Source organism: Scyliorhinus torazame, chromosome 19 (genome assembly GCF_047496885.1).
Source record: "Scyliorhinus torazame isolate Kashiwa2021f chromosome 19, sScyTor2.1, whole genome shotgun sequence".
NCBI classification, from domain to species: domain Eukaryota; kingdom Metazoa; phylum Chordata; class Chondrichthyes; order Carcharhiniformes; family Scyliorhinidae; genus Scyliorhinus; species Scyliorhinus torazame.
The window spans coordinates 112,110,165-112,136,594 of NC_092725.1; the positions used below are offsets into that span (position 1 = coordinate 112,110,165).

The following is a 26,430-nucleotide window of genomic DNA, read 5'->3' on the forward strand; positions in this document are numbered from 1 at the left end:
CTTTTATTGGTAGAGGGATTGAGTTTCGGGGCCATGAGGTCATGTTGCAGCTGTACAAAACTATGCTGCGGCCGCATTTGGAGTATTGCGTGCAATTCTGGTCGCCGCATCATAGGAAGGATGTGGAAGCATTGGAAAGGGTGCAGAGGAGGTTTACCAGAATGTTGCCTGGTATGGAGGGAAGATCGTATGAGGAAAGGCTGAGGGACGTGAAGCTGTTTTCGTGAGAGAGAAGGTTAAGAGGTGACTTAATTGAGGCATACAAGATGATCAGAGGATTGGATAGGGTGGACAGAGCCTTTTTCCTCGGATGGTGATGTCTAGCACGAGGGGACATAGCTTTAAATTGAGGGGAGATAGATATAAGACAGATATCAGAGGTAGGTTCTTTACTCAGAGAGTAGTAAGGGCATGGAATGCCCTGCCTGCAACAGTAGTGGACTCACCAACACTAAGGGCATTCAAATGGTCATTGGATAGACATAGGGACGATAAGGGAATAGTGTAGATGGGCTTTAGAGTGGTTTCACAGGTCGGCGCAACATTGAGGGCCGAAGGGCCTGTACTGCGCTGTAATGTTCTATGTTCTATGGAACTGAAACAATGCAAATCCTCTGAAATCACTTTCAATCATATTACACTAATTTATCTACAATTTAGATTTTATATAATACAATAATAATAATCTTTATTGTCACAAGTAGGCTTACATTAACACGCAATGAAGTTATTGTGAAAAGCCCCTAGTCGCCACATTCCAATGCCTGTTTGAGTACACAGAGGGAGAATTCAGAATGTCCAAATTACCTAATAGCATGTCTTTCAGGTCTTGTTGGAGGAAACCGGAGCACCCGGAGGAAACCCACGCAGACACGGGGAGAACGTGCAGACTCCTCACAGTGACCCAAGCCAAGAATCGAACCTGGGACTCTGGCGCTGTGAAGCAACAGTGCTAACCACTGTGCTACCGTGCCACCCGGTAATTATAATAATTTATTATAATTATAGCAGTTATATGCAAATTGCATCTGAACGTCACAACATGAGTAAAATTCACAGATTAACAAAAATTTGACAAGGGCAAAACAAACTGTAAATGATTTATATTTTTCTATTAATGGTTGACTGAAAAGTTATTCGTTAAAAATCTCATTTATAAAACACAATAATAGTGGATTCTTTGCAACTAGGACTTGTATAATAATGTTAATAAATCTTCTTTACAAATTAATTGTCACAGTTATTAGGAGGTCTGGCATTTTCTCAGAGATTTGAATAATATCGATTCCGGTTTTGAAAATCTCTGTATGCGTATTTTGCATCCTTTCTATTGTGTGGAATTCTTCCAAAAGGTTCATGATCATTAAAGCAGGTATTGAAAACTGCATCAACCGCTTTTTCTGCAGTTTCTTTATTGACATTGCGAACAGCTAGTATGGAACGAAGGGCTCGTTCTCGCACGCATTTCTGTGTGGAAAAGCAGAGACTAATTTTAGAGTCTTATTCTAAACCAAGTCTGTGATAATTACGCAGCAAATTTAAGAAAATACTATTCATAAACTGAATCTCTTTTCTTAGCGACTAAATTAACTGTTTGGTATTATGTTAGAAGGTATTGCACCTCTCTTTAAACAACTTAAAGGTTTGTGGATTCATGTTCCGTCCGCTCTGAACACGTTGCAATTTGTACAATGGTAATGCTCACTCTTTATAGCACCAAACTTTCCTTGACCCAGAGAAACTGACCAGCATACAGAACGCTTTTCTACCCAACACTCAGTGTACAAGAGTGGCCAAGAGTGACAAAGCTCAAACCCTTTGCTCCATCAGAGAGCAAGCAGCCAAGCCTCTTGACACCACTTTTCTAATTAGGCTACATAATATCCACAATGTTGTGCCAGCATTATTTTGAAATACAGGTATATATAAAACTATTATATGTAAAATATTGATTCTCCCTCCTCCCGAGTTCTATGTTATGGCACATAACAGTCTAACACGTGGATCAAACATATTTTGTTACCAGGTGAAGAGCCAAAAGTGGACAGGAGTGTTTCTCTTTCCTCTTGCCACAATCCAAATACATACGGTAGAAGAAGAGCATTCTAAATGTAGTTGTTAAATAGAGTTGCACTGAATCATTGAATCCCTACCGTGCAGGAGGCCATTCAGCTCATCGAGTCTGCACCGATCCTCTGAAAAAGTACCCTACCTAGGACCACAGCCCCACCCTATCCCCACCTAACCTGCACATCTTTGGACACTAAGGGGTAATTTAGAATGGGCAGTCCACCTCAGCTGCACATCTTTGGACTGTGGGAGGAAACCGGAGCACCCGGACGAAACCCACATAGACACGGGGCGACCATGCAAACTCCACACAGACAGTCACCCAAGGCTGGAATTGAACCCGGGTCCCTGGCGCGGTGAGGAATCAGTGCTAACCACTGTGCCACCAATACTCATGAGAATGTATACAATTAATCCCTTGCAAATGTTTCATCACTTGGGGTGATTTTGCGCCTGTGACTGCCGTCAGTAAGAACGGCGATGCGATTGCAAAATCTCCCGAGATTTGGGAAACGAGATTCTCGTCGGTGACATAACTAGTTTCTCACCCACAAATAGAACCCGATTTTAATAGTCGTACATGAATTTAATCTAATTACCAAGCTCCCTGCCACATTATTCCCCCTCACTGAATATTCAAGCCTCATCGACATGATGGTCTACAAGTTTGGAAAAACGGGAGACATCGAGGGGATCCCCCTTGGGGTTGCAAAGGTAAGTATAGACCCCGCGCCGGGGGGGGGGGGGAAATGGACATGCCTGGGCAGTTCAGTTCCACCCTGGTAGTGCACCTTTGTGCTGGAGGAAATGCCAGGACGGACCCTCTGGGGAGCCTGATGCTGGTGGTTGGGGGGAGATGGGTTTGAGAGCCCCTGATGTTTGTATGCGGAGTTATTTTCTGTGTTGACTAGCCTTTCCGGCTCTATTAGGCCCCATCCCGCCAGTGACAACATGAACGATGCCCGCTAAATCCCCCCCCGCTCAGAGTGACTCAAAATCAAGATTGAAAGCTTGGCTGTGCAGCTGGAGAGCTACACACTGGGTTCAGAGCCTGACACTCGAACAAATATGGGAAAATTCCATTCACTGAGTGCAAGCATCTTTAAAGACTAGATGTCAGGGATTATATTTAAATATCAACATGATTCCATGGGGATTTTCCCGACTGGCCATCACAACCATAATATCGGCAGACAAGTGAGCTTCTGTCAAAGTTACAATGCTCAACTGGAAAAATCCTTGCTGAAATTCTTAGCGAAGTGCTATACAGGGAAAATCCATGATGAAATTCCTAACAAAGTGGTATACTTTATTTTCATACTCACTTGATGGTGTTGCTTTAGACCAAAGTTAAATCTACACACTTCATTCACAAAAGCACATTCACCACTGAGATTAGCAGCTCGTATCTGTTGAAAATGTAAAGGTCAATCCATTTGAACATCCAGATAATAGAAGTCTATCACCAAGCATGCCTGTCATTCGCTAAAATATCACATCTGCAAAGTGTATTTCACATCTGCACATGTTCAGTGCAGACATACTTAAAACAGCAGATAAGGAAGCTTAGCATCTAACAAGTAAATGGTTTTTTTAAAAAATCCATTCTCACTGTTCCTTTTCCGCTTTAGTAATCTGTTCTCTCACAGAAGGAGTAGCAATCTAGTAATTTTGAATCTAGAGCATCAAGAAACCAAGAATCATTTCCTTCTTTTCAATATCTGGAGGAAGGCTAGCATGGCTTGGTCACATTTTATTTCAGACAAACTTTCCTAGTCAAAAGTAATTCACCTCTAATTAATCTTAAGATGTGCAGATGTGCCTTTTGGAGAATTGCTGAAAAAAATACCTTTCGCCGAAGCTTTCCATCTTTCACTTATCAGGACACACGCAAGAATACCAATTGCAGGGAAAACAACTTTGACAATCCGCTACAAGATTGGTCCTATCGGCAACCTTGTAAATAGGGCCCAAGCCATTTTCTCATCATGCAATCTTGATTCTGAAATAGGGAGCATCAAAGATATCCTGTGGGAGAATGGCTACCCTATTCAGATCATTTTGAGCTGTAAATAATGTAAATTCATGAAGGGGTTCCAACATCATCACTTTTGGCCCTGAAAATGCCCAGTCTACCTCAGATGACCTGGAAGGGCACAGTAGCACAAACATTTGTGTAACAGGTGATGCTAGCTGTTACACGCTGGTACTAGGCAGTGGTATTCGCCACTAACAGGATGCTGCCATCCAATCATATACATTCTGCCTGGCACACAAATTAGTAATGTGGGATATGAATTTCAGTGTCCGTGAGATGCTTGGTATGTAGACCGGAAGTCTCACAGACTGGTGGATCGTATTAATTAGCCTGTGCCTTCCGCGGTTTGCAATGGGAAAGGTACAGACTGTACTCAAAGAGCCCATGCCTGTTAAACTCAAAGCACAGTGTCCAACATTAGATGTGATTCTGCGATTGGGCAACATTTGCTAAATTATCCTTACTGCGCTAAGAATTACACTGACAACCAATTTAAGATTGTCAGTTTGGCTCGCAGTGTGGCACATTAGCGCGTACTGGAAGCTATAGATTAATACACAAACAATTAATTGCAGACAAAAGAACATGTGTACACATTGCGCATGTTTCAGCTAAACAAAATAAGTGATAGCCATTCACTGGTTCATTCTACAGGGCAATGCCTTGACCAGAGTCAAGCAGCCTTGTGCAAATTGTTAAACAATGCTTGGCAGTTAACTGTTAAGTCACCATGAAGTGGTGAATAATCCATGGCACCACCTCCACCAATCAGTGTCCATCTGTCAACCAATCAGCACTCTCTCCTCATACAGTATAAAGGGTTTCCCCTGACATTGGTATTCTTGTGCTTGTCCTGATGAGTGCAAATCAAAAACTTTGGCAAAATGTCTTCCTCAGCAATACTCAAGTTCTGCACTGCTAAATGAATATTTAACCCATTGCTGCCAGTTCAGCAGGTAAATCAAATTTCTGTTGTATTGTGGGTTGGTCAGTTAAGAGAAACTAAATGTCCCCTTTGAAACGGTTGCCACTAATAGTCCACAATACACACAAAAAACAAGACTTTAAAGGAAAATCACACAAATTAAAATGACGTTTAAACATTTATTTATTTTTCTTTTTAAAGAGTTCCCAATTCATTTTTCCAATAAAGGGCCAATTCACCTACCTGGAGATCTTTGGGTTGTGGGCGCGAAACCCACAGAGAATGTGCAAACTACATACGGACAGTAGCCCAGAGCCGGGATCGAACCTGGGACCGTGGCGCCATGAGGCAGAAATGCAGACCACTGTGCCACCGTGCTGCCTAAAGTTACATTTCTGATGGTATGTTTCAGTCCCATATTCCTCCCATTCATGGAAGGCAGATTCAGGAGCCATGTGCTGAACCTTGCCTACCTGCGTGAGCAGCCTCTGAAATCAGGCAGGTTCACTCACCCGTACGGGCTTTCAACCTCACCTTAAGGTCTCTGATTAACGCCCTCTCACAACCCCATTCCCCCCTCAGCCTCTGATTCTCCCAAACCCCGATCGCTCATCACCACCTCCAACTCGCTCTCCCCCCCCTCCCCGCTACAGGCACAAGGCCTTTGAGCCTCTAATCTCTGTTCTTCTCCATCAATTCCTTTCCCCAGGCCCCCAATACACCCAACTCCAAATTTGGTAATCCACCCATCACACTATCTCCTCTCATATACATTGAATTGTGAATGTGAATCAGCCCCATTGCCTGGTTGGGCCTTAGCTCCCCAACTTCCAATCCACCCCCTTTTCCGCCATTGATAAACTCCTCTTCCAGTGCCCATGTGGCCATCGCCAACCAACTCAACATCTGATCCAAGCAAGCCTATCAACTAAAGAGGTCTCTGGGCAGAGAACAGCTTGATGCCATGGACACCCTTGGAGGAATCCAGAATTCTATTTCCCCGCCACCTTTTGACTCACCAGCTCCTTGCAGGTCAGATAAATAAAAATTCAGCCCCAAGATAAATCTGGTTTAATGAGATACCATTCATAATAGATATATTTTTATCCTGCCCTCCCCAGGGATATCTTACCTCCGAGCAGGCCAGGTGTTTTATATTGCGGAACCAATCAACGTGTGCCCGGCAATGATCAAATGTGTGTATTAACTCGTGGGTCACCACCCGATTCATGTGCTGTTGCTGGTGGATATTGTTCTGGCATAAAACAATCTGGAATTCAAAAACACAAGACAGATTAGATACAAAGCACAATAATACCACAAAATGGTGATATAACTTGTTGAATTATTGGTTATGAATTTTTGAATTTGTTACATGACGTACAACATCCAGGACTTTTGAAATGTAATCCATGACAATATTGCTGTGCTTCAAAAATGTGAAAAGTTAACACAAAGTTTCAAGGTACAAAAATAAGTTGCAAATCTTTAAGGTTATGTGCATTGGAATTATTACAATTAAGACCCAAGTTACATACAAACATAAGAATTAAGAGCACGAGCAGGCTACTCGAGCCTGCTCCACCATTCAATAAGAACAAAGAAAGAAGAAAAATTACAGCACAGGAACAGGCCCTTCGGCCCTCCAAGCACTGATCCAGATCCTCTATCTAAAACTGTCGCCTATTTTCTAAGGATCTGTATCCCTCTGCTCCCTGCCCATTCATGATACATCTTAAATGACGCTATCGTGCCCGCCTCTACCACCTCCGCCAGCAATGCGTTCCAGGCACCCACCACTCTCTGCATAAAGAACTCATATCTCCATTAAACTTTTCCCCTCACCTTGAACTCGTGACCCCTAGTAATTGAGTCCCCCACTCTGGGAAAATGCTTCTTGCTATCCACCCGGTCTATATGTCTCATGATTTTGTAGACGTCAATGGAGGTCCCCCTCAACCTCCGTCTTTCTAATGAAAATAATCCTAATCTACTCAACCTCTCTTCATAGCTAGCGCCCTCCATACCAGGCAACATCCTGGTGAACCTCCTCTGCACCTTCTCCAAAGCATCCACATCCTTTTGGCAATGTGGCGACCAGAACTGTACGCAGTATTCCAAATGTGGCCGAACCAAAGTCTTATACAACTGTAACATGACCTGCCAACTCTTCTACTCAATACCCCTTCCGATGAAGGAAAGCATGCCGTATGCCTTCTTGACCACTATCAACCTGCGCAGCCACCTTCAGGGTACAATGGACCTAAACACCCAGATCTCTCTGTACATCAATTTTCCCCAGGGCTTTTTCATTTACCGTATAGTTCGCTCTTGAACTGGTTCTTCCAAATGCACCACCTCGCATTTGCCCGGATTGAACTCCATCTGCCATTTCTCTGCCCAACTCTCCAATCTATCTATATTCTATGTATTCTCTGACTATCCCCTTCACTATCTGCTACTCCACCAATCTTCGAGTCATCTGCAAACTTGCTAATCAGACCACCTCTACCTTCCTCCAGATCATTTATGTATATCACAAACAACAGTGGTCCCAGCGCGGATCCCGGTGGAACACCACTGGTCACAGTTCTCCATTTTGAGAAACTCCCTTCCACTACTACTCTCTGTCTCCTGTTGCCCAGCCAGTTGTTTATCCATCTAGCTAGTACACCCTGGACCCCATGAGACTTCACTTTCTCCATCAGCCTACCATGGGGAACCTTCTCAAATGCCTCACTGAAGTCCATGTATATGACATCTACAGCCCTTCCCTCATCAATCAACTTTGTCACTTCCTCAAAGAATTCTATTATGTTGGTAAGACATGACCTTCCCTGCACAAAACCATGCTGCCTATCACTGATAAGCCCATTTTCTTCCAAATGGGAATGGATCCTATCCCTCAGTATCTTCTCCAGCAGCTTCCCTACCACTGACGTCAGGCTCACCAGTCTATAATTAACTGGATTATCCCTGCTACCCTTCTTAAACAAGGGGACAACATTAGCAATTCTCCAGTAACTCACCCGTGTTCAAGGATGCTGCAACGATATCCGTTAAGGCCCCAGTTATTTCCTCTCTCACTTCCCTCAGTAACCTGGGATAGATCCCATCCGGACCTGGGGACTTGTCCACCTTAATGCCTTTTAGAATACCCAACACATCCTTCCTCCTTATGCCGACTTGACCTAGAGTAATCAAACATCTATCCCTAATCTCAACATCCGTCATGTCCCTCTTCTCGGTGAATACCGATGCAAAGTACTCGTTAAGAATCTCACCCATTTTCTCCGACTCCATGCATAACTTTCCTCCTTTGTCCTCGAGTGGGCCAACCCTTTCTCTAGTTACCCTCTTGCTCCTTATATATGAATAAAAGGTTTTGGGATTTTCCTTAACCCTGTTTGCTAAGGATATTTCATGACCCCTTTTAGCCCTCTTGATTCCTCATTTCAGATCGGTCCTACATTCCCGATATTCTTCCAAAGCTTTGTCTGTCTTCAGTCGCCTAGACCTTATGTATGCTTCCTTTTTCCTCTTAGCTAGTCTCACAATTTCACCTGTCATCCATGGTTCCTTAATCTTGCCATTTCTATCCCTCATTTTCGCAGGGACATGTCCGTCCTGCACTCTGATCAACCTCTCTTTAAAAGCCTCCCACATCTCAAATGTGGATTTACTTTCAAAACAGCTGCTCCCAATCCACATTTCCCAGCTCCTCCCGAATTTTGGTATAGTTGGCCGTTCCCCAATTTAGCACTCTTCCTTTAGGACCACTCTCGTCTTTGTCCATGAGTATTCTAAAACTTACGGAATTGTGATCACTATTCCCAAAGTAATCCCCGACTGAAACTTCAACCACCTGGCCGGGCTCATTCCCTGACACCAGGTCCAGTATGGCCCCTTCCCGAGTTGGACTATTTACATACTGCTCTGGAAAACCCTCCTGGATGCTCCTTACAAATTCTGCTCCATCTAGACCTCTGACGCTCCATCTAGACCTCTGACACTAAGTGTATCCCAGTCAATGTTGGGAAAATTAAAATCTCCTATCACCACCACCCTGTTGCTCCTACATCTTTCCATAATCTGTTTACATATTTGTACCTCTATCTCACGCTCGCTGTTGGGAGGTCTGTAGTACAGCCCCAACATGGTTGCCGCACCCTTCCTATTTCTGAGCTCTGCCCATATCGCCTCACTGCTCGAGTCCTCCATAGTGCCCTCCTTCAGCTCAGCTGTGATATCCTCTCTGACCAGTAATGCAACTCCTCCACCCCTTTTACCTCCCTGTCTATCCCGCCTGAAGCATCGATATCCTGAGATATTTAGTTGCCAATAATGCCCGTCCCTCAACCAAGTCTCAGTAATAGCAATAACATCATACTCCCAGGTACTAATCCAAGCCCTCAAGTTCATCTGCCTTACCTACTACACCTCTTGCATTAAAACAAATGCACCTCAGACCACCAGTCCCTTTGCGTTCATCATCTGCTCCCTGCTTACTCTTCCTCTTAGTCACGCTGAGTTCATGATCTAGTTCCTTACAGGCTTTAGTTTCTACCTCCTTACTGTCCACTAACCTCCTCATTTGGTTCCCACCCCCCTGCCACATTAGTTTAAACCCTCCCCAACAGCGGTAGCAAAAGCACCCCCAAGGACATTGGTTCCAGTCCGGCCCAGGTGTAGTCCGTCCAATTTGTAGTAGTCCCTCCTACCCCAGAACCAGTCCCAAAAATCTGAATACCTCCCTCCTGCACCATCTCTCAAAACACGCATTCATCCTGTCTATTCTTTCATTTCTACTCTACCACGTGGCACTGGTAGCAATCCTGAGATTACTACCTCTGAGGTCCAACTTTTTATACTTGGCTCCTAACTCCCTAAATTCTGCTTGTAGGAACTCATCCCGTTTTTTACCTAGATCATTGGTGCCTATATGCACCACGACAACTGGCTGTTCACCCTCCCCCTTCAGAATGTTCTGCAGCCGATCTAAGACATCCCTGACCCGTGCACCTGGGAGGCAACATACCATTCGGGAGTCTCGTTTTCGACCACAGAACCACCTATCTACTCCCCTTCCAATTGAATCCCCTATGACTATAGCCCTTCCTCTCATTTTCCTGCCTTTCTGTACAGCAGAGCCAGCCACGATGGCATGAACCTGGCTACTGCTGCCTTCCCCCGATAAGCCATCTCCCCCAACAGTATCCAAAACGGTATACCTGTTTTGGAGGGAGATGACCGCAGGGGACACCTGCACTGCCATCTGCTTTTTCTCTGCCTTTTGGTCACCCATTCCCTTTCTCCCTCAGCAATCCTAATCTGTGGTGTGGCCAATTCGTTAAACGTGCTATCCACGACCTCCTCAGCATCGCTGATGCTCCAAAGTGAGTCCATCCGCAGCTCCAGAGCCGTCATGCTGTCTAACAAGAGCTGCAGCTGGACACACTTCCCGCACGTGAAGGAGCCAGGGACATCAGCCACGTCCCTGAGCTCCCACATTGAGCAAGAGGAGCATAACATGGGTCTGAGATCTCCTGCCATTTTTAATCTTAAACTTAACTTAGTCCAACTATAATATCAAATAATAGCTAAATGAAAAAGGAAAAAAAAAAAGAAAAATTGTTACCAATCAGATGGCTGATCTGATTGTAACTTCAACCCCACATTCCAGCGTAGCCCGATAACCTTTTATCTCCTTCTAAATCAAGAATCTATCCAGCTCTGTCTTAAAAATATTCAAAGACCCTGCTTCCACTGCCTTTTGAGGAAGAGAGTTCCAAAGGCGCACAACACTCAGAGGAAAAGATTCTCCCTGTGGGAGAGTCTCGGACCAGAGGGCATAATCTCAAGAATAAAGGGTCGCTCATTTAAAATGAGACGTGGAGGAATTTATTCATTCAGACGATAGTGAATCTGTGGAATTCTTTACCACAGATTGCTGCAAATGCTGGGTTGTTAAGTATGTTCAAGGCAGAGATAGACAGATTTTTAATCAGTAAGGGAATCACGGGTTATGGGGATAGCGGAGGATTATCAAATCAGTCATGATCTCATTGAATGGCAGTGTAGACTCAATGGGCCAAATGGCTTACTTTTGCTCCCCTGTCTTAAGGTCTTACCAGCAAAATCCTTTTTTCAAAAGTTATTACCTTTCTTAGCTTTACCTAGGGTGTACATTTATTTTAACTTGAAAAAATACTGGGCTGGAAATGAGAAGCGATGATTTTTTTGTTATATACCTTGTTGTACTGGGAATCCCACCTCGTTCAAGCATAAATTACATAAAAAAATTGAAATACAAAATCTGGGTGGTTTAGAAAATCTTTTGAACTGGTGAGTGATGTAATTTTCATATCTATCACTACTTTGATTTTGCAATTTTACTTCAAGGAAATTAAATTATATTTCTTTTTTGCTCAGTGTTATACTAATTTAACACCCAGTGGCTTAATATGCTCGAGGTCATCAATCCGAGATTCAATTTAAAGGAAACAGGTTAATGACTTTGCTAAAAATACCAAGAGAACATCCCTTGGAATTCTTGGCCAGTTCATTAAAACTTGTGCACGGAGGAATACCTACCTGATAATTCTAAACCTATTTCTTTGATATTAATGTGATTAATACTGCATTTAAATTAAAGTTTGTTTTAACATAAATAAATATGTTCAGAGTCATCACTCCTGGGTGAAATATCTTTTTCTCAGTTATACAATAAGAAAAGTTATTTGGGGTCCTCGTCAGGTATCCTAACAAACATTGGGGTCTGGTCCGATATCCTAACAATATACATTTAAGGACCTCATCCTGCTTTCACTGGTCTTAACCCAGTGGCGGGCAGGGGGTCCAGTCTGTGGTGAGCATAACAAGTAAGCCCTGGCATGTCCGCACGGGCTGGGGAGATGATCCTTCATTCAAAGGCATTCAGAGCCTGATCAATGGACCCAGCTTTAGAAAGGGGGGCCCGGTGAGATATACCCCTTTCCTGTAGACTCCCACCACCCACCCCTCCACCCTCTCTCATCATCACTCGCCTCTGGTCTGGGATCCAGTGACAATCCTAGACCTCAGGTGGGTGTTATGCCAGTAACAGCCGCTGTCTCCCTAGTGGCACTGCCATTGAGTAGAGCTATCAGCCTCCGATTTCCTAGCAGTTATCGGCGTGCAGGACCTCCCTGGGTTCCTTGATCCGGGAGACGGGCCTACTGCTTGTCTACTAAGTGCCTGATGCAATGGATCCCCATGAAAAGAGGCAATGCGGAGCTCTTGTTGGCTCTCCAGTGACGGCCAAGGCTCCTGTTGCTTCCATAAGATTCTAACTTATATAACTTGAAAGAAATTACTTTCAGTACTTCTGTGAAATATGTACTTAGACCACAATATGTGAGGTGCTAAACAAATTGGATGGACCACAGCCAAACTCACATCTAGCAGTCGATCAGCAGCTTGACAGTTCTTAAGAAAATTAAACTAAGATAATAAGAACATAAGAACGAGGAGCAGGGAGGAGGCAATTCAACCCCTCAAACCCGCTCTACCGTTCAATACAATCATGGCCAATCTTCTCTTGGTCTCAACTCCATTTTCCTGCCCGTTCTCCGTAGCCCTTCAACCCATTGCTAATTAAAAATCGGTCTGTCTGCTGCTTAAATTTACTCAATGTCCCGGCAGAGAATTCCACATATTCACATCTCTTTGAGAGAAGTAATTTCTCCTCATCGCGGTTTTAAATCTGCTACCGCTTATCAAAAAACTATCACCCCTCGTTCTAGATTTCCCCCAAAAGAGGAAGCATCCGCTCTACATCTAATTTGTCAATACCCTTTATCATTTTATATACATCTCAGCAACTCACCACTCACTCTTTTGTTAGACAATGCAAAATGTCAAAATTATAGTTAAGAGTGCCGAAACACCCGTTTCACATATGTGCCAACATTTACCATAGCCATAGCTGCCACAGAATTTACAGTGCAGAAGGAGGCCATTCGGCCCATCGTGTCTGCCTTTTAGATGCCACGGCCTTAACGATATCAGAGATGAGGGTGTGGGGAGACCATAGAAGCTGGGGTTGTTCTCCTTAGACCAGAGTTTAATAGGAGATTTGAAAGAAGTGTTGAAAACCATGAATGGTTTTGATAGAGAAAGAAAGAGAAACTGTCCAGAGGCAGAAAAGTCAGTAACCAGAGGATACAGATTTAAGGTGCTGGGCAAAAAACGGTAACATGGGGGAAAAAATTGCGCGCGTGTGCAATGAGGGATTTGGATAAAGGTGAAGGGGAAATGTTTACAGGGACAAGAGGAAAGGAGAAAATAGGTTGCTCTTTCAAAGAGCCAATGTTGATCTGATGGGCCGAAAGGCCTCGTTCTGTGCTGCATCACAATATGATACAAGGCTCATGACCCACCTGTGATATTTCAGCATCAAAACCTCCACTGACAGTCCCATCACAATCTTCACAGGAAAAGTGACGATCCTTATAAACCGCGCTGAAGACACAAAATATTGTAAACATCATTTAGTTGTTCTTGCTGGAGGCATCTGACGGAAAAGCAAAAAGGTTCTGTGGAGGTTGGAAATCCGAAGTACTGGAAACACTCAGCAGATCAGGCGCGAAAGAAAAACCGAATTAACGGGCGAGATTTTAAACTTCCCCCACCCACTCGTACAGTGTTCAAATCTGGCCCACTTTCCAGCTCGATGAACTTTCACCTGGAAGATGTGAGGAATGAAAAGATATTTAAGCAAGTATGTATCCGGAGAAAAAGATGGTGGGGGGGGGTAACTATTCTGTGTAACAGTTTCTAGTTCCTCTCGACCCCTGCAATTTCTATGGTGAAATAATGACAACATTCTGAAGAATTTTGTTTATTCGGCTGCGTAGATTTTCTTGAGCTCCAGGAATTCCTGTACATGGTTACAACCTAAATGGGCTTTCCTGGTCAATATTATACTGTGTCATTGTCCTTTGTTTAAAGGAAAAGAATTATCATAATGAGAGAAAGTATAAACATCCAGTCTGAATAAGTTAGTAACAACTGGAGGTATTGATGATGATCACCCTGCCATGTGTACAGAAGGTGATAAGGTAGTATCACAGAATCTCAACATTACAGGTCATTCGGCCCATCGCTTCTGCACAGACCCTCCGGAAGGCCACCCCCCCTTATTCCCATAACCACACCTAGGGACAATTTAGCATGGCCAATCCACCTAACCTGCACATTCTTGGACTGTGGGAGGAAAGCGGAGCACCCAGAGGAAACCCACGCAGACACAGGAAGAATGTGCAAACTCTTCAGTTACCCGAGGTCGGAATCGAACCCGGGTCTCTGGTGCTGTGAGGCAGCAGTGCTAACCACTGTGCCACCCCTAATGAATCAGACAGCCTGAACAGATGGCCTCCCATTGCTCCTCTTAAATGCCACTACCTACATATGCCTCCCGAGGTTGGCAGCTGCTCAGTAACCTCAAAAAATTAAAACACAACAGTTTCATTTCAGAATGGAGGCTGGCTAAGGAATCTGCCAATGTAATCAGGAGCTAACGTGCTATTGATGCATTATTGCCACAAAAATTCCTTCATGATTCGCATCTTAACAGTTAATCTATACTCCCGTCTCTTTGCAATTCGATGCTTTTGCGTAGTAAACAGAACAGGATCAACTTAATAAGGCATAAACAATGGTTAAAAAGCAAATATCTAGTATACGTTTAAGACAATGTAGACACCAAGAGCTTGATGGATGTTAACAATCTTAAATTGGAAGATTAAACTTACCATCCTGAACCTTTCATGGCATCTACCAGGAGCTTTGCATACGGACCTGCAGAAGTCAGATTACAATGTTGAACATGTATTTAAACTGACCATTAACAGAATTAGAAAATTTACGCAAATTGATCAAACTTCATTTCTAAACAAAGTAGGCCTCAGGAGCTACAAAATTACAGCAAATCAATGGGAGGCAAAATTAATTACATGTAAATTTCAGAAGAAACAATGAGTGACATAAGTACACTTGGATGACATTCACATACATGTCTTTCAACTTCAACCTTGGCTTAATGTTTCAATGGCTTTGCTAGCTGTATGCAACACCCCATCCTCCCCAACCACCCGGGTCACTCACAATGGCACCTCCTAACAGCCAACAAGTTTGCCTTTAACCCACCATTCACCAAAATACTTCTGCAGCCACTGATTGACCCACTCATGCCCTAATCCTCTACCTTCCATACCCTTGTCCCCTTACTCTCTCCAACACTTATCATTCGTCTAGGGACAGCCATGGTATCATCTTCACTCAAGTCCAACAGATGTAGATTTGAACAGCTACAGAGCACAATTGGGTGGCCATCCTTGCATCATGCAGAGATTATCCTGACATCTCTTTAGCCTCGACAGGATGCCACACAGATTGAACAGAATGATGATGGGCCTAAAAGGGCTTCCCAAATTGTGGGTCAATGGGGTTGAGATGAGATTTGGGGGTTAGAACCATAGAAGTGATACAGCACAGGTGGTCCTTGACCATTTGGCCCAACTTGTTCATCCCCATCCAGAGACACCCTTTCTAATCACATTTCCTGCACACGGCTTGCAGCACTTAAGGTGCCAATCCCGGTACTTTTAAAAACAAAATAAAGAGTTTAGGGTCTCTGCCTCCACCATCAACTCAGGCAGCGAATTCCAGACACCCACCACCCTCTGGATTGCAAGCTCACAGGTAGTCATGGTCGGCATGAAGCTTGAACTGATTTCTGACAGCTGCGAGGCCCCTCTACGTCCTCCCATTTGCAAAAAAAAAAAGCCAATGGAAAGATAGGTGTTCAGTTTTTTTGTAGAAAGCCTGCCTTTCCAAACTGCCTCCATGCTCGACTCCTGTTCTTCCCACTTCTCCACATCAAGATCTAAAGACTACCTTCCCCACCTCCCCACTAAACAACTTCCAGACCTCCAAGTTTTCACTTTTGCATCACACAAACTCTGACACATTAAAATTGGGTCACACCAAGAAACAGTTTGGGGAGCATGGGGTTACATTTTGAGAAAAGCTTGCATAGATTAGCTTTTCACTCCCACATAGAAGATTAAGAGATGGTCTGATTAAGATGTTTAAGATGATCAAAGGTGTTGATAAGAGTAGATACAAGGAAATTATTTCCTCTGGTGTGAGGAACAAGGGGGCATAATCTAACATAAGTGCCAGGCCGTATGGGGATAATGTCAGAAAGAGTTGCTTTCACACATGTAGTGGAAACCTCCTCCAAAAAGCTATGGTGGGGTTCAATGGAAAATTCAAACCGAAATTGACAAGATTTTTTTGTTAGGCATGGGGATAAGGATTTCGGGAACCAAGCTAGATAGACGGAGTCAAGATACTGATTATCCTGGAGAAGTACAGGCTCAAGGGGCTGAATGGCCTACTCCTATGTTCATAACTAGCGAGTATCTCCTTCAATAAAAATATAATCTTTATTAGCGTCACAAGTAGGCTTACAAGTAACTACACTGCAATGAAGTTACTGTGAATATCCCCTAGTCGTCACACTCCGGTGCCTGTCTGAGTACAATGAGGGAGAAGTCAGAGTGCCCAATCCACCCAACAAGCACGTCTTTCAGGACTCGTGGAGGAAACTGGAGCACTCGGAGGAAGTCGCTCCTCCACCTCCACACACCTCCTCCTCCTCCGCCTCCTCACTCCTCCTCCACCTCCGCCTCCTCACCCCCCTACTCCTCAACCGCCTCACCCCCCCCCTCCTCCTCCACCGCCTCACCCCCCCCTCCTCCACCGCCTCACCCCCCCTCCTCCACCTCCACAACCACCCTCCTCCACCTCCTCACCACACCTCCTCCACCTCCTCACCCCCCCTCCTCCACCTCCTCACCCCCCTCTCCACCTCCTCACCCCCCCTCCTCCACCTCCTCACCCCCCCTCCTCCACCTCCTCACCCCCCCTCCTCCACCTCCTCACCCCCCCTCCTCCACCTCCTCACCCCCCTCCTCCACCTCCTCACCCCCCTCCTCCACCTCCTCACCCCCCCTCCTCCACCTCCTCACCCCCCCTCCTCCACCTCTCACCCCCCTCCTCCACCTCCTCCACCTCCTCACTCCCCTCCTCCACCTCCTCACTCCCCCTCCTCCACCTCCTCACTCCCCCTCCTCCACCTCACCCCCCCCCTACTCCTCCGCCTCACCCCCCTTACTCCTCCACCGCCTCACCCCCCTCCTCCACCTCCACAACCACCCCCTCCTCCACCTCCTCACCACACCCTCCTCCACCTCCTCACCCCCCCTCCTCCACCTCCTCACTCCCCCTCCTCCACCTCACCCCCCTACTCCTCCGCCTCACCCCCCTTACTCCTCCACCGCCTCACCCCCCTCTTCCACCGCCTCACCCCCCCTCCTCCACCTCCTCAAACCCTCCTCACCCCTCCTCAACCCCCCCTCCTCACCTCCCCTCCTCCACCTCCTCACCCCCCCTCCTCCACCTCTCACCCGCCCTCCTCCACCTCCCCTCCTCCACCTCCACACCCCCTCCTCCCCTCTCTAACCCCGTCTCTCCACCCCTACACCCCACCCAACCCCCCTCCCCCCACCCTCCCCTCTACACCTCCAACCCCCTTCCCCTATACACCTCTAGCCCCCCGCCCTCGACATCTCCACCCCCCATCCCCTCTACACCTCCACACCCCTTGCCCCACTACAGCTCCACTCCCCCGCCCCTCTACAGCTCCACTCCCCCGCCCCTCTACAGCTCCACTCCCCCGCCCCTCTACACCTCCACCCCCCCGCCCCTCTACACCTCCACCCCCCCCGCCCCTCTACACCTCCACCCCCCCGCCCCTCTACACCTCCACCCCCCCCGCCCCTCTACACCTCCACCCCCCCGCCCCTCTACACCTCCACCCCCCGCCCCTCTACACCTCCACCCCCCCCGCCCCTCTACACCTCCACCCCCCCGCCCCTCTACACCTCCACCCCCCCGCCCCTCTACACCTCCACCCCCCGCCCTTACAGCTCCACCCCCGCCCCTCTACAGCTCCACCCCCCCGCCCCTCTACACCTCCACCCCCCGCCCCCTCTACACCTCCACCCCCCCCGCCCCTCTAACCTCCACCCCCACCCGCCCCTCTACACCTCACCCCCCCCCGCCCCTCTACACCTCCACCCCCCCCGCCCTCCTCTACACCTCCAGCACCCCGCCCGCTACACCTCCACCCCCCGCCACACTTCCACCCCCCCGCCCCGCCCTCTACACTCCACCCCCCCCGCCCCTCTACACCTCCACTCCCCCGCCCCTCTACAGCTCCACCCCCCCGCCCCTCTACAGCTCCACCCCCCGCCCCTCTACAGCTCCACCCCCCGCCCCTCTACAGCTCCACCCCCCGCCCCTCTACAGCTCCACCCCCCGCCCCTCTACACCTCCAACCCCCCCCCTCCCCTCTACACCTCCAACCCCCCCTCCCCTCTACACCTCCATCCCCCCCTCCCCTCTACACCTCCAACCCCCCCTCCCTCTACACCTCCATCCCCCCCTCCCCTCACACCTCCATCCCCTCTACACCTCCACTCCCCTCTACACCTCCACCCCCCTCCCCTCCCCTCTACACCTCCACCCCCCTCCCCTCCCCTCTACACCTCCACCCCCCCTCCTCCTCCACCTCCTCACCCCCCCTCCTCCTCTACCTCCTCACCCCCCCCCTCCTCCACCTCCTCACACCCCCCCCTCCTCCACCTCCTCACCCCCCCCCTCCTCCACCTCCTCACCCCCCCTCCTCCTCCACCTCCTCACCCCCTCCTCCTCCACCTCCTCAACCCCCCTCCTCCACCTCCTCACCCCCCCTCCTCCTCCACCTCCTCACCCCCCCCTCCTCCTCCACCTCCTCACCCCCCCTCCTCCTCCACCTCCTCACCCCCCCTCCTCCTCCACCTCCTCACCCCCCTCCTCCACCACCTCCTCCACCTCCTCACCCGCCCTCCTCCACCTCCTCACCCGCCCTCCTCCACCTCCTCACCCGCCCTCTCCACCTCCTCACCCGCCCTCCTCCACCTCCTCACCCGCCCTCCTCCACCTCCTCACCCGCCCTCCTCCACCTCCTCACCCGCCCTCCTCCACCTCCTCACCCGCCCTCCTCCACCTCCTCACCCGCCCTCCTCCACCTCTCACCCGCCCCTCCTCCACCTCCTCACCCGCCCTCCTCCTCCCTCCTCACCGCCCTCCTCCACCTCCTCACCCGCCCTCCTCCACCTCCTCACCCGCCCTCCTCACCTCCTCACCAGCCCTCCTCCACCTCCTCACCCCGCCCTCCTCCACCTCCTCACCCGCCCTCCTCCACCTCCCCTCCTCCACCTCCTCACGCCCCCTCCTCCCCCTCCTCACCCCCCTCCTCCACCTCCACAACCCCCCCCTCCTCCCCTCTCTAACCCCCGTCTCTCCACCCCTACACCCCTCCCAACCCCACTCCCCCCCACCCTCCCCTCTACACCTCCAACCCCCTCCCTATACACCTCTAGCCCCCACCCCTCGACATCTCCACCCCCCATTCCCTCTACACCTCCACACCCCTTGCCCCACTACAGCTCCACTCCCCGCCCCTCCTACAGCTCCACTCCCCGCCCCTCTACACCTCCACCCCCCCGCCCCTCTACACCTCCACCCCCCCGCCCCTCTACACCTCCACCCCCCCGCCCCTCTACACCTCCACCCCCCCGCCCCTCTACACCTCCACCCCCCCGCCCCTCTACACCTCCACCCCCCCGCCCCTCTACACCTCCACCCCCCCCGCCCCTCTACACCTCCACCCCCCCGCCCCTCTACACCTCCACCCCCCCCGCCCCTCTACACCTCCACCCCCCCGCCCCTCTACACCTCCACCCCCCCGCCCCTCTACACCTCCACCCCCCCGCCCCTCTACACCTCCACCCCCCCGCCCCTCTACACCTCCACCCCCCCGCCCCTCTACACCTCCACCCCCCCGCCCCTCTACACCTCCACCCCCCCGCCCCTCTACACCTCCACCCCCCCGCCCCTCTACACCTCCACCCCCCCGCCCCTCTACACCTCCACCCCCCCGCCCCTCTACACCTCCACCCCCCCGCCCCTCTACACCTCCACCCCCCCGCCCCTCTACACCTCCACCCCCCCGCCCCTCTACACCTCCACCCCCCCGCCCCTCTACACCTCCACCCCCCCCGCCCCTCTACACCTCCACCCCCCCCGCCCCTCTACACCTCCACCCCCCCGCCCCTCTACACCTCCACCCCCCCGCCCCTCTACACCTCTACACCTCCACCCCCCCCGCCCCTCTGCACCTCCACCCCCCCGCCCCTCTGCACCTCCACCCCCCCGCCCCTCTGCACCTCCACCCCCCCGCCCCTCTGCACCTCCACCCCCCCGCCCCTCTGCACCTCCACCCCCCCGCCCCTCTACACCTCCACCCCCCCCGCCCCTCTACACCTCCACCCCCCCGCCCCTCTACACCTCCACCCCCCCGCCCCTCTACAGCTCCACCCCCCCGCCCCTCTACACCTCCAACCCCCCCTCCCCTCTACACCTCCAACCCCCCCTCCCCTCCACACCTCCAACCCCCCCTCCCCTCCACACCTCCAACCCCCCCTCCCCTCCACACCCACTCCCCTCTACACCTCCACCCCCTCCCCTCCCCTCTACACCTCCACCCCCCTCCCCTCCCCTCTACCACTCCTACCCCCCTCCCCTCTACCCCCCTCCCCTCTACCCCCCTCCCCTCTACCCCCCTCCCCTCTACCCCCCCCCCTCTACCCCCCTCCCCTCTACCCCCCTCCCCTCTACCCCCCTCCCCTCTACCCCCCTCCCCTCTACCCCCCTCCCCTCTACCCCCCTCCCCTCTACCCCCCTCCCCTCTACCCCCCTCCCCTCTACCCCCCTCCCCTCTACCCCCCTCCCCTCTACCCCCCTCCCCTCTACCCCCCTCCCCTCTACCCCCTCCCCTCTACCCCCCTCCCCTCTACCCCCCTCCCCTCCCCTCTACCCCTCCACCCCTCCCCTCTACCCCTCCCCTCTACCCCTCCCCTCTACCCCTCCACCCCTCTACCCCTCCACCCCCCTCCCCTCCCCCTCCCCTCTGACCCTCCACCCCCCCTCCCCTCTACCCCTCCACCCCCCCTCCCCTCTACCCCTCCACCTCCCTTCCCCCCTCCCCCTCCCCCCCCCTCCCCTCCCCCTCCCCCCCCTCCTCTCCCCTCCCCCCCCACCCAACCCCTTCCCCCCCACCCAACCCCTTCCCCCCCACCCAACCCCTTCCCCCCCCACCCATCCCCTCCGCTCATCTCCACCCCCCCAACCCCTCCCCCCCACCCACCCCCTCCCCCCCACCCACCCCCCCCAACCCCTCCCCCCCACCCATCCCCTCCGCTCAACCCCCTCCCACCCCTCCCCTCATCTCCACCCCCCCACCCATCCCCTCACCCCCCCCTCCCTCTACCCCCCTCCCCTCTACACAACCACCCCCCTCCCCGCTACACCTCCACCCCCCTCCACCTCCACCCTCCTCCCCTCTACACCTCCTCCTCTACCGCTACCACTCCTCCCGGCTACACCTCCACCCCCCTCCCCTCTACACCTCCACTCCGCCTCCCCTCTCCTCTACACCTCCACCCCCCCTCTCCTCTACACCTCCACCCCCCCTCCCCTCGACACCTCCACCCCCCCTCCCCTCGACACCTCCACCCCCCCTCCCCTCGACACCTCCACCCCCCCTCCCCTCGACACCTCCACCCCCCCTCCCCTCGACACCTCCACCCCCCCTCCCCTCGACACCTCCACCCCCCCTCCCCTCGACACCTCCACCCCCCCTCCCCTCGACACCTCCACCCCCTCCCCTCGACACCTCCACCCCCTCCCCTCGACACCTCCACCCCCCTCCCCTCGACACCTCCACCCCCCCTCCCCTCGACACCTCCACCCCCCCTCCCCTCGACACCTCCACCCCCCCTCCCCTCGACACCTCCACCCCCCTCCCCTCGACACCTCCACCCCCCCTCCCCTCGACACCTCCACCCCCCCTCCCCTCGACACCTCCACCCCCCCTCCCCTCGACACCTCCACCCCCCTCCCCTCGACACCTCCACCCCCCTCCCCTCGACTCCTCCACCCCCCCTCGACACCTCCACCCCCCCTCGACACCTCCACCCCCCCTCGACACCTCCACCCCCCCCTCCACAGGTCCCCCCCCCTCCACAGGTCCCCCTCCCCCCTCCACAAGTCCCCTCCCCTCCACAAGTCCCCTCCCCTCCACAACCCCCCTCCCCTCCAACAACCCCCCTCCCTCCAACAACCCCCCTCCCCTCCCACAACCCCCTCCCCTCCACAACCCCCCTCCCCTCCACAACCCCCCTCCCCTCCACAACCCCCCTCCCCTCCACAACCCCCCTCCCTCCACAACCCCCCTCCCCTCCACAACCCCCCCTCCCCTCCACAACCCCCCCTCCCCTCCACAACCCCCCTCCCCTCCACAACCCCCCTCCCCTCCACACCTCCACCCCTCCCCTCTACACCTCCACCCCTCCCCTCTCCACCTCCACCCCCCTCCCCTCTCCACCTCCACCCCCACCCCCTCTCCCCCTCCACCTCCACCCCCCTCCCCCCTCCACCCCCCTCCACCCCCCTCCCCTCTCCACCTCCCTCCCCTCTCCACCTCCCTCCCTCTCCACCTCCACCCCCCTCCCCTCTCCACCTCCACCCCCCTCCCCTCTCCACCTCCACCCCCACCCCCCTCCCCCCCCTCCCCCTCCTCCCCCCTCCACCCCCCTCCCCACCTCCACCCCCTCCCCTCTCCACCTCCACCCCCCTCCCCTCTCCACCTCCACCCCCTCTCCACCTCCACCCCCTCTCCACCTCCACCCCCCTCCCCTCTCCACCTCCACCCCCCTCCCCTCTCCACCTCCACCCCCCTCCCCTCTCCACCCCCCTCCCCTCTCCACCTCCACCCCCTCCCCTCCCCTCTCCACCTCCACCCCCCTCCCCTCTCCACCCCCCTCCCCTCTCCACCTCCACCCCCCTCCCCTCTCCACCTCCAACCCCCCTCCCCTCCCCATCCACCTCCACTCCCCTCTCCACCTCCACCCCCTCCCCTCTCCCCTCTCCACCTCCACCCCCCTCCCCTCTCCACCTCCACCCCCCTCCCCTCTCCACCTCCACCCCCCTCCCCTCTCCTCTCCACCTCCACCCCCCTCCCCTCTCCACCTCCACCCCCCTCCCCTCTCCACCTCCACCCCCCTCCCCTCTCCACCTCCACCCCCTCCCCTCTCCACCTCCACCCCCCTCCCCTCTCCACCTCCACCCCCCTCCCCTCTCCACCTCCACCCCCCTCCCCTCTCCACCTCCACCCCCCTCCCCTCTCCACCTCCACCCCCCTCCCCTCTCCACCTCCACCCCCCTCCCCTCTCCACCTCCACCCCCCTCCCCTCTCCACCTCCACCCCCCTCCCCTCTCCACCTCCACCCCCCTCCCCTCTCCACCTCCACCCCCCTCCCCTCTCCACCTCCACCCCCCTCTCCACCTCCACCCCCCTCCCCTCTCCACCTCCACCCCCCTCCCCTCTCCACCTCCACCCCCCTCCCCTCCCCACCTCCACCCCCCTCCCCTCTCCACCTCCACCCCCCTCCCCTCTCCACCTCCACCCCCCTCCCCTCTCCACCTCCACCCCCCTCCCCTCTCCACCTCCACCCCCCTCCCCTCTCCACCTCCACCCCCCTCCCCTCTCCACCTCCACCCCCCTCCCCTCTCCACCTCCCTCCCCTCTCCACCTCCACCTCCCTCCCCTCCCCACCTCCACCCCCCTCCCCTCTCCACCTCCACCCCCCTCCCCTCTCCACCTCCACCCCCCTCCCCTCCCCTCTCCACCTCCACCCCCCTCCCCTCCCCTCCCCTCCCCTCTCCACCTCCACCCCCCTCCCCTCTCCACCTCCACCCCCCTCCCCTCTCCACCTCCACCCCCCTCCCCTCTCCACCTCCACCCCCCTCCACCTCCACCCCCCTCCCCTCTCCACCTCCACCCCCCTCCCCTCTCCACCTCCACCCCCCTCCCCTCTCCACCTCCACCCCCCTCCCCTCTCCACCTCCACCCCCCTCCCCTCTCCACCTCCACCCCCCTCCCCTCTCCACCTCCACCCCCCTCCCCTCTCCACCTCCACCCCCCTCCACCTCCACCCCCCTCCCCTCTCCACCTCCACCCCCCTCCCCTCTCCACCTCCACCCCCTCTCCACCCCCCTCCCCTCTCCCTCTCCACCCCCCTCCCCTCTCCACCCCCCTCCCCTCTCCACCTCCCCCCCCTCCCCTCCTCCACCTCCCCCCCCAACACCTCCTCCACCTCCCCCCCCAACACCTCCTCCACCTCCCCCCCCAACACCTCCTCCACCCCTCCCCCCCCAACACCTCCTCCACCCCTCCCCCCCCCCAACACCTCCTCCACCCCTCCCCCCCCCAACACCTCCTCCACCCCTCCCCCCCCCCAACACCTCCTCCACCCCTCCCCCCCCCCAACACCTCCTCCACCCCTCCCCCCCCCCAACACCTCCTCCACCCCTCCCCCCCCCCAACACCTCCTCCACCCCTCCCCCCCCAACACCTCCTCCACCCCTCCCCCCCCCAACACCTCCTCCACCCCTCCCCCCCCAACACCTCCTCCACCTCCCCCCCCCCCAACACCTCCTCCACCTCCCCCCCCCCCCAACACCTCCTCCACCTCCCCCCCCAACACCTCCTCCTCCTCCCCCCCCCAACACCTCCTCCTCCCCCCCCCAACACCTCCTCATTCCCTCCCCCCACTCATTCCCTCCCCCCACTCATTCCCTCCCCCCACCTCCACTCACTGGTATCCAGGGTCACCTGCAGCATCACCCGGCACCTATGGTTAAACGTTAAAATGCTTTCCGCCATCAGTCCTCTGTTTGGTTTCCCGGTCTTATGTTCTGGAAATAAACTATAGCCGTAATCCTCCTCTTTGTCCCGGCCTTTATCCATGGCTGAGATGATTCGATTTCCTCTCGAGGTCGACTACCGGCCACCATTGAATGAAAGGGTGAAAGGTCAAACCTGCTCCGGAATTTTACAACAAAATGCTAAATTATCGAAAAGTTTATTGAATAGATCCAAGCTATAACTGAAAGTGATATATTTGCAAAGAATGTTTTTTTTAATGTAATTTCAAATTAAACTTATACCAAATGCGCATGCGTATGATTGTAGAGTGTTTTGGGCTGTAATTGGCAGCGATGCAGCACGTGGTCTGGTGACGTCACCCAGTGCCCCCGAGACAGAGCACTTTCAGGATGACGTGCGCAGCGAGGCATGTTGGGACAGGAGGCCACCTTGTAAGTTGATCAGGAATTTCATTGCTCTACAATTTCTCCTTTAAAACTCTGTCTGGACTGTTCATGTACTTTTCATTTGTTGGAGCTCCACAGTTGCTACTACTGAACCCCTATATAAACAGCACTGTTTGGATATCATAGAATGTTACAGGACAGAAGGAGACCATTCGGCCCATCTACCCTACTTACTGTGCCCACCCCAGTCCAACACTGGCATCTTCACGTCATAGAACATAGAAAAATAATACTGCTTATATTCCGCGATGTTCCTTTATCTCTCAATTAGCAGTAATAAAGTAGCAATTTTTAAAAGTGGACATAATATGCACCATGCATGAATTTCCTTCCGAGGATGTTTCATTGTCTTGGACACGTTTCCGTCACCCTGCTGAATATTGCGATTTCTAAGATTATGCAGATTTTGCAGTAAGATTATGACCCCTTGTTACTGTATCTACTAACCACAGCAACTATTTCATGAGTTAAACATCCTTTTGGGATGCTCCAAATATTCATGTTATGTGAATTGTACATTTGATTGCTATCTTAATATATCAGCCATGATGTGGAGATGCCAGCGTTGGACTGGGGTGGGCACAGTAAGAAGTCTTACAACACCAGGTTAAAGTCCAACAGGTTTGTTTCGCATCACTAGCTTTCGGAGCGCACTCCTAATGAAGGAGCTGCGCTGCGAAAACTAGTGATTCGAAACAAAACTGTTGGCGTTTAACCTGGTGTTGTAAGACTTCTTAATATATCAGGCCCCTATTGCACCAATTACTTCATTTTTCCCTGCAGAGGAATTATACTTAGAAATGTGACAAACATTTAATGATAGATAACTATCTGTGAAAATTGATAGAAATTGTAATTTAGGATGACTTGCTGGCACCATAAAAATATGCATTTAAGGAATATGCACTCTGCCAGAGTGTAGGAAAAGGTGTAGATCAATTAGCCCTGCAAACCTATTAGAATGATAGAATCACAGAATGGTTACAGCACCAAAGAAGGCCATTTCGCC

General features: G+C 52.6%; 1 protein-coding gene across 1 annotated transcript; it reads right to left on the reverse strand.

Moving 5' to 3' along the window:
• Window positions 1–661: 661 nt before the first annotated feature.
• On the reverse strand, window positions 662–25,125 carry atp23 (ATP23 metallopeptidase and ATP synthase assembly factor homolog). The gene is made up of 6 exons (XM_072485043.1): window positions 24,906–25,125; window positions 14,828–14,873; window positions 13,454–13,535; window positions 6,166–6,303; window positions 3,396–3,479; window positions 662–1,467 (listed from the first exon to the last, which is right to left on the reverse strand). Exons 1-6 carry the CDS (start codon window positions 25,054–25,056, stop codon window positions 1,264–1,266), a joined length of 705 nt encoding a protein of 234 aa, XP_072341144.1. The 5' UTR covers window positions 25,057–25,125; the 3' UTR covers window positions 662–1,263.
• Window positions 25,126–26,430: the final 1,305 nt, after the last annotated feature.

What these genes read in the sequence shown, in the direction of transcription:
- atp23 (XM_072485043.1), bottom strand. Translation starts at nt 25,056, where the DNA reads ATGGATAAAGGCCGGGACAAAGAGGAGGATTACGGCTATAGTTTATTT. An exon ending in TTGATGCTGAAATATCACAG is followed by an intron (nt 6,304 to 13,453) that starts GTGGGTCATGAG and finishes TTTGAATTCCAG; the next exon opens with ATTGTTTTATGCCAGAACAA. An exon ending in AACACCTGGCCTGCTCGGAG is followed by an intron (nt 3,480 to 6,165) that starts GTAAGATATCCC and finishes CATTTTCAACAG; the next exon opens with ATACGAGCTGCTAATCTCAG.